This window comes from Saccoglossus kowalevskii, chromosome 9 (genome assembly GCF_978046115.1).
Source record: "Saccoglossus kowalevskii chromosome 9, keSacKowa6.1, whole genome shotgun sequence".
In the NCBI taxonomy this organism is placed as follows: Eukaryota; Metazoa; Hemichordata; class Enteropneusta; family Harrimaniidae; genus Saccoglossus; species Saccoglossus kowalevskii.
The window spans coordinates 13,621,596-13,630,596 of NC_140649.1; the positions used below are offsets into that span (position 1 = coordinate 13,621,596).

Below are 9,001 nucleotides of genomic sequence, written 5' to 3' on the forward strand. Positions count from 1 at the left end.
TAGTCAAAACTGGCGATTAAAAACACAGGTGTCAACATATCGTAACTTTATCTATATTAATTGTTTTTTAATTGAACACAAATGCTATAAATGAAAGCAAGATACATAAATGGTACAGTATATGTACCGAAAACCCAGTCAGAAAACTTGTACTGTCTGTAAATTCATCGCCGGTAAATGAAATCCACTGTCAATATCGATGAACTGATTTATGAGCATAGCTTTCGTCGATGTATAAATTGAATCAGAAGCGGCGGCACGAAATTTTACATGGAAGAGCCCATTACTCGGGGGGGGGAATTTAGACCCTCTGAAACGCTATTTCCTACATTTTGAGGGGCGATCGCCCCCTCTCTTCACCCTGGGCTACCGCCACTGTGAATAAATTGTCACACGAAATGAACAACAACAATAATGATAATAGCTGGAGCTTCTTTTCCCAAAACATCAATTATCGACTGCCAACTTCATTCGGTTGACGAATTTATGCCGTCGTTGTCTGCTACATGAGAACATCACATTCTTTAAACAACGCGAAGCTGTATGTCCAGGCACTTACAGTACATCGCTGAGTACATCGTTGACACTCACATGAGAACAAACACGTGTTTCAGACAGGCCACTATCACGAATATGTCTAATTATTAAGAATAAAAACAGTCTCATATCTCCAATTAGAACGATGACATGGCCGATATATTTGTGTTTGAACGTTTTATCGGACTCGGCGTGCCGATTTACCAACAGCAGCGTGCTTAATATATAATATAATAATAATTACGACGATTACTCGCAATAGTACGTACAATGCCCACCGAAAGCCCGCCACATACTATCTTACGTCCTGACCATTTTAACGCATCTAAAGCAGCGTGCGTGGCTCTACGTCTATGAATGCACGGTTTTTAGTCAAGATGTAGTCAGATGTGACCAGATTTCTCGATTCAGCACATTTGAACGTCTCATGCATGCAATACTTGTAGTTTATATGTGATGATGCATCGTCAAATTTGAAAAGCCAAAACTTACGATCAAACATTATTGCTTTGAACTCTCTATAACCGTCATTGGTGAATATACACCGAGTAATCATTTTGTCCGCTCAGGTGTTACTAGTAGTGGATATGTTTAATATGTTCTCCGTTTTGACCACAATATTATTAAATAAAAGCAAAAGTTTTAGGTAGATCAATAATTTTATAAAGTAAATTCTTCTGTATACAATTCTGGATAGAGTCTATGACTGTTCAGGTTATAGGATTTACCGCCCTAATAGAAGAAGTATATCCCGACAATTTTAATCGGTTCAGAAGGTCAATACACTGGTAAATGTTTACGGGTACGTGACCGCCCAAGCTATATTGCTTCAGTTTTGATACTTAATTCATGAAACTTATCAAGATGAGCAAGTAATCTGTTTTCTGATGCAACACCTTCCAAGAAACACGACAAATCGTCTGCAAAAGCTGAAAATTCAATATTACAGTCATTTTATTCTACAATTCCATGGACAGGGCCGTCCATTCTTAGTGACACCAAAACCAACTCCAGAGATGAAATAAAGAGAGCGGGTGAAACCTTATCCCCTGTTTTACATCCCTTTCTATATCAAAATACCCAGTGATAAGGTAATGGTTTTTGACAAGCTTGAGGCGTCGCAATAACAATTATTTATCCATTTTTGTAATAAGGAGCCAAAATGTAAAGAATTTGGTGCCTGAAAAAAAGCTTTTTGAAAATCTATAGCTATTTCAGTCAACCGTATATTGAATGATACAACATATGAGCCGAAGCTTTCTGTGCGATTTTTGTTTATTTAAGCAACAGTAGCTCAATATAGTTGAAGCCTTCCAAGAGTAAAATAATTTATTAAAGTATCACAAACGACCGTCACGTGCGTTTGACTTTGTATGAATTGTTCGACATGTTTTCTCATGCTGTTTACTCGTAATGGAATCGCCTCCCACCGATTGAACAAGATAACGCAATGTTATCTAATCAAATAATAGTAGACACCCATAACTTAATCATAATTAGGGCTCACAATAGATCATCACGATAACGTGCGTGTCTGGGTACATTTGACACTATATATGAAGTAACAAGAGCGAGCATCACCATTTCCAGACTTCGGCACTGCTATATACCTACAATCAAAATGAAGTATCCTATAGTCGCCTTTCTATTGTCGCTTTTTTTCGTGGCAGCCTGTGCATATGTAGGTAGGTTCGACAAATTAATGTACTTTCACATTGCTTGTGTGTGTGTTTGTGAATGCGTATTTTGTATGTGTATTGCAGCCTTGTTAGCCATGCTAGCTTATTGAGATTATACCCACATTCGCTAAATGTCGATGGCTGCCCGTCTGGCCATATGCTACGTTTTTGCACACAAGTGCAAAACATAAATGTTGATTAAACCATTTCAGTTTACCGCAAGATAAATTTAAATTGCGCATTGTCCAGTTTTTGTTTAAATACTGGATACAAATGTTTCTACCTGCATCGTTAAGAATAATACTGATGAGAAACCTTTTTTACACTGGACATTACATTATCAGTATTCTGCCGACAATATATCTGCCGAGTACTACAATACATATATTTTTTCGAACAATTCATCAGCATTCCCCATGGAATAAATTGTGCCTTTGCTGAATGATTTATATCTTTATTTGTATGAAGAATAATTTCTGGGGAAAAAAACACTAAAAGAATGCAAATTCTTTCATATTCATATACATTGATGTATTTTTCATCAACAATCCTAAATTTAGTGACGATATTCTCATAATACAATTACACAGTTGCAAAGGTGATCTCAGCTTAGCATCAATGTCAGTTGTCTGATATAAAGCTGATGTTTAATATAGAAGCCTTTTGGTAATCACTCGGAATGATACCCCTGGCGTCACTTCATATTCATTTTTGCATTGTTCTTCTCAATTGGTTGTTTGTTTCGTGGAACTGGTGTGTGCTTGTTAATCGTCACTTGAATACGCGTGACCGGGAAGTCCTTTATGTCGTTAGGGGCACAGGTAGCATGACATAACATTGTACATTTGTGTAGTGTAGTGTAGTGTAGTGTAGTGTGAAATGCGGCCAACTTTGACCTGCAAATCCTAGCTAATCCTGCCATCGAACTATACTGTTTTAATAAATCAAAGACATTAGAAATTCGTCTAATGTCTTTATTTAACAAAGTCTTCGTCTCTTATTTTTTCATGGTTTAACATAATTCAGTGTCGTGCATCACACTTGTTCTGTCTACCAATTTTCAATGTCCAAAGAGGTGTTTCACACTGCATGTCATATTGTCAAAGGAGTTGTAGGGGAATCTTGACTTGTGCGTAATGTATGATCATATATACATACCAACTGTTTTTTTTCAGTTCGTCATAAACATTGGATCTTAAATGCATCAAATTGGCATGCTAGAAATGCTCAGCAGTGGTGAACCCTGTAGATGAACAGTTGGAAAAAAGTTTCATATTTCTGACTTGTTCATAGGACATCACGTGACCGAACCTTGTTAAGTCGCCATGTTACTTGAAATACATACATTGATTGGACACCTGCTTAAATGAGTCCTCCCACTATTTATAAGTGAAACCACGTGATATCGTGACGTCACTACGACGCCTAGCATAAGTCAACGTGGTTTGTCAGAACTTAATGACATGCCAAATAAGGAGTGCTAGACAGTCGTTATGACATTTGACATGGCGCGCATGAAAGTGTGAAAAATGGTCCAGGCTTAAACAATACATTAGAAATTACATATAATAATAATAATAATTTTATTCAACACGAAAATCTACTACAGAGAGTAATTTTATGGTTGTAAAACAAAAACAGAAATAATACATCACGCAACTAATATCACAAATAACACATTGAATACATATAATTATAGAACGAGGAAAAACTACACACTACACATTTTGTTAAAACTATATGTGACTTTGTTAGGATGTTTAGAAACTCTAGTTCTTTGAGTACACACATTGGCATTACTGTATTAATGTATTAATGCGTTTTACGTTTGTTACCCAGTCTAGATAGTTGCTGGTGTGTATCTCTGGTCTTTTCAATTTATTTGCACTAGCTGTAATACTTTGATGAGCACCACTGATGGGGATGTTCAACAATGTTAAATACGGATCTCTTTCACTTTCAAATTATTTGATAAATATATTAATGTTTGCTTGCTCATGTTTCATTCCGTTTGACTTAATACGATAGTAATTTTAAAACAGTCCTTGAAAAGTTGACATGTAAACTGTGGTCTATTGTCATTTTGGTTCATTCGGTATGCCATGTCGTGCAAATTGCGACTTGCAGTGTGTTATAATAGTGTCACAAAGTAATTAGAATAGTAAATCGTTCAACTAAAAATATTGTCTCTAATAGTCAGTTCAAAAAACTCATCAATGTCCATTGAATGTGATGGTGATTTATGTTTGACTTTAACAGTTCAGTGAACTAAAACAATAATACTGTATGTTTGACATCAACGACATGAAGTGAGCACAATGTCCTTGCTGATTTGACTAGTATGTTGTGTTATATACTTTTCGGTTGTTTTGCTCTTGTGGAATATGCTGTCGTTTGTTTTGTGTCTTGGACTAAACAAATTCTTATACGACTTTGACATCGTGAATTGAACACCAAGTTTTATGTTTGTTTCTTTTCTGCTTTGTTTTTTTGGAGTGAATTGTTCCCATATGGGCAAACATGTATCATTTCTTGGTTGAAAAACAACTTACTGATACACAATCTAATACGAACATTTCAAACCAACTTTAAAGGTGCACACCAAAATCATTTTTATAACTTTATTAGAGGTTTTGAAATATTATATGGAATATTTTCAGCCTATTATTGCTACTTTAACATGTCCAAGAGAAGATGATGTAAGATTTCAATTAAAATATATTGACAGTATTAAATGATCTTTCAACAGAGCACAGCATAATATCTCACACTACACCAGTGGAATATCACTTCTTCCTAGATGAAATTAATTGGCATGAAGCACAAACCCACTGCGAGTCAATTGGCGGGGACTTGGTTAGAATATACGACCAGGCAACGAACGATTTGATTATAGCGCATATCATTGCATCAGGTATTGGAGCAAACATTGATAGTGGATTTTGGATTGGTTACAATGACCAAAGAGTAGAAGGAACCTTTGAGTGGGTATCTGGTTTCGTTTGCCCATATGAAAACTGGGGTGCCGGTGAGCCAAACAACAACGATAATCTTGATCCCAGTGGACAAGATTGTGTACAACTAAGGTGAGATCTTTAAGTTATATGACGAGTTCTTGTCTCATCATAGTTTATTAGCTTTATTATAAAGTGCATACAAGTTATTCATTAATCCGACAAAAGATGGATCTTTTAAAAATGAGGTGTCTGGAGGAAAAATAAAAAAAATGCGACTTGTGTTTTCTACAAACATGCCAAAAAGTTATTATTATCACCAAATTTGACATCCTGTTTTTTTGCACTATGTAGAGTCTACCGTCTTTTTCCATTAGAATTGTGTTGCACTCACAGGAAAACAATTTCATTCCATGGCTATGCAACAGTGGCCGACATTTTGCCCACATTTCAACTAACATTCCGTTTTCACGATTTTGTGCCAGGCCAATTGGTTGTTGGTTGATTTAGAAATCACGTTGGAGTGATACCATAATAATGTTTATGGCTAATTACTAGTATATTTAGCATTTGCAAGGCAAAATATAAGGCGCAATAGTGTATGGGTATATGAAAATAAGGCTTATGTGGAAATAAGGTTTTATTATTTACATTAACCATAAGTATTACTGATTTTAACGTTAAAAATACATAATATATATTCTATTGATACTTGATACTAGAAGTATAATGTTATTATGTAATTTCTGAAATTAATCAACCCCCAATTGAATTGGTTTAAACGACAAAATATGGGTTACTCTCATAACCAATCAATGCAAATCTGAAGTGTTTTTGTAGGCACAGCATTGTACGTGAAAACCAACATAAATTATACAATTAGAATTACTATCACATCTTTATTAGACAACAATGACAAGACATTACTTCAACAAAACATCACAGTTAATCCTCTAGACATTCTCCAATATTCAAATGACTACACCTTTACGTCATTAACAGTAACTTATCCGTCAGTATAGATTGATGTTCACATTATGTCTACAGGAAAGATACTACACAGTGGGATGACGAATACTGCGGAGAAATTAGAGACAAAGCGTTTATTTGCGAGGTGGAAGGTAACGTTAAATTTAATACAGTATAGATGGATTTATACAACTATGCAACACCAACAATGTGTCATCAATCATTCGTAGAACCTAGATGTAAAACACAATAACATACAAGTCACCGATAAGTGCCAAACACATTAGGTTGTTCAGTTGGCGTACCTACACGATAAGAACCACATCTCACATGCGCGCAGTATATACATATAATTATCAGTTTTGAAGGAGGCTGGACAGATATCAAAAACGTGTTGTAGATCTCAATTTCGACAATCACACTGTAAAACATTTTTGACTTGAATTTGACTCAATACATGAATTAACTGAATCTTAATTTAGCTAAAGTGCCAATAATCTTACTGTGAGAATACATTATATTCTAATTAGCGACATCTTAATTTAAAGAAATTGTGAATTAGCAAAAATGACATGCTAGCTAAAAAGACACGTTTTACAGTAATCTAAACTGAATTTTGCTGAGTGTTTCCGTGTGTCAAGCCAATATAATGACAGTAATATCCTATTTAAAGCAATTCAGGCTGATGACGACCAGCATGACACAGCAATTCAATCAACGACTACCCCTGCCTACCTTCTTATCTACATCCATGAAGTCATTACCAGAAGCACCATTTGAATTAACCCTTCCGTCAGTTTATGACTGTAAAAATGTACGACATGTCACAACTGACTAAGGTGATACCTCATTCCTCTTGATAGTTGAGATAATACTAGCAAGTCATCATGTAGCCCAATTAAATCTGTCAGGGGACAAAGCCATCAGAATTCCAAAATAGAAAACTTCGTCACTCTGTGACATTGTCTGAAATTTTATTTTTCAATGGTGGAATCTTCATGTTAATTTGAGATTGTGGGAAATAGAAATACCGAACAATTATACATCTTGGTCTCGATTCTGTGTCCATGGTTGGTTGGCCTGATTAATCCTTCTTCCCACCATTCACCAAATTTTAATGATTTTAATATTGAAACCCAGTGCATTTGCAAAACAAATGTGATCGAATTCATGGCGCCATTCCAGGAACTCGAGTTAATAACTAAATATTAGTGGAAGCAGTACATACTATTGTTACTGTCTCTCCGACAAGATTCTGCAAATTTTGAAAACAATTGAGCTGTGAATATTTATTAAAATATAAATAAAATAGGAAATCTGATGTAGCACCATCATGAGTGGTAAATGGGGAAATAGCACTGATAAGAGAGTCCATTACAAGCGTTTTTATTACTAAACTTTGTTGAAAATTTACTGCTCCTCAATTTATTATTTATGTTTTTTCTCAGTTTGTTAGGCTACCTTGACCACCAACAAAGCACACGTAGATGAGCACAGAAGTACAGCGTTAAAATGAATTCCTAATATGAGTAATTCACTGTTACATGAACTATCAATAAAGAAAACTCTGTTGAAACATGCTTCTTGTCATTCATTGTTATCTACCATCCAAAAATGTTTTACCGGTAGATGAAAAATAGATCGAAGTACCTCAAACCAGTGAACTTTTCATTAAGACTGGTCTACAAATATAAGTGTAGTGAAGGAATCTGTGTAAGTTCATTGTCATGCAGCTACCTGGGTAGAAGTTGACGTCAGAATACGTTGCATATATTGTTAATGTCTGGGAAGAACATAGCGGTATGTACATAGATTGAAATGGCTATCAGAATGGGCGTCTATCAGACATGGATATAGGTACATGCATGTTCGGAAGATTAAGAAAAGGCAAAGCAAAGTCATACCTTTGGCTTATTGAACAACAAATAATGTTTCCAACGTAAATTGTTATTGCAATAACCTTATTCCGAAAGACAACATTTATCAGGCTAACAACTTCATGCACATACACAACTTTAGCCAATGACTAATGCTCACACACTCAACCTCCAGAGAGGGGCTATAGTACTATGAAAAGCCACAAGGATTATCAACTGATTTTTTTCCATGAACACAGGTGGACTAGATTCTACCTTGTACTTTTCGACTAATCAGAATGCCCTATTTCATCACTCCAACTATCTCATAGGGAAAATGTCCAGAAATGATATTAAGCAAAGAAATATCATCAGAGTTAAAGAATTACATGCTTAAGGGTGGAAAAACTGTGAAGATACACATGACGACCCAGGTAGAGTTGCGTAAATGCAAACATGGCCTCTCTCGGTTCCAATACAGAAGTACGTTATACAAAGTCTTCATAATTTTCTACGAATAAAACGGTTCTATTCAAACTATTCTTTATTTTATGTGACAAATTTAATTGTGTACGATCTTGAAGGGCGTTGGTCATCACGCCACATCCCGTTAGATATGCGACTCATAGTGACATACACACAGCGCATGTGAAATACATTGTTAGTTTAGTAAATACATGAAATTCCACCAGGAGCTGCGCGACGACCATCGCCCTTTAAAATTGATTTGGTGCTAGATAACTTCATCCTGGAATATCAATTGAAGTCAATCTGATATCTGTCACTTCATGCCAAGTCACTACTAACAACATAGTCGCTTACTTGGTACAACATGTTCACTATAGCTAATATTTAAACAGGAAAGGCATTTTTTTATTGAGATAAATATTTCGTGCATAGGAAATATGCACTTCAAAATGATTAATTAGCATTAGGTATTTTACATGGCGATACCATGTGTATCACAATTACTAAAAAAAACTTTTTATAATTGGCATTTACGTCA

At 35.4% G+C, this 9,001-nt stretch overlaps 1 protein-coding gene across 1 annotated transcript; it reads left to right on the forward strand.

Moving 5' to 3' along the window:
* The first annotated feature begins 2,143 nt into the window (after nucleotides 1–2,143).
* LOC146738348 (low affinity immunoglobulin epsilon Fc receptor-like) lies at nucleotides 2,144–7,715 on the forward strand. The gene is made up of 4 exons (XM_085503742.1): nucleotides 2,144–2,222; nucleotides 4,966–5,302; nucleotides 6,218–6,291; nucleotides 7,588–7,715. The coding sequence occupies exons 1-4, from the start codon at nucleotides 2,159–2,161 to the stop codon at nucleotides 7,593–7,595; spliced, it is 483 nt and encodes a 160-aa protein (XP_085359868.1). The 5' UTR covers nucleotides 2,144–2,158; the 3' UTR covers nucleotides 7,596–7,715.
* Nucleotides 7,716–9,001: the final 1,286 nt, after the last annotated feature.

Coding starts and splice junctions, on each gene's coding strand:
- LOC146738348 (XM_085503742.1), top strand. CDS start 2,159: ATGAAGTATCCTATAGTCGCCTTTCTATTGTCGCTTTTTTTCGTGGCA. Junction 2,223..4,965: donor GGCAGCCTGTGCATATGTAG/GTAGGTTCGACA, acceptor ATCTTTCAACAG/AGCACAGCATAATATCTCAC. Junction 5,303..6,217: donor CAAGATTGTGTACAACTAAG/GTGAGATCTTTA, acceptor TTATGTCTACAG/GAAAGATACTACACAGTGGG.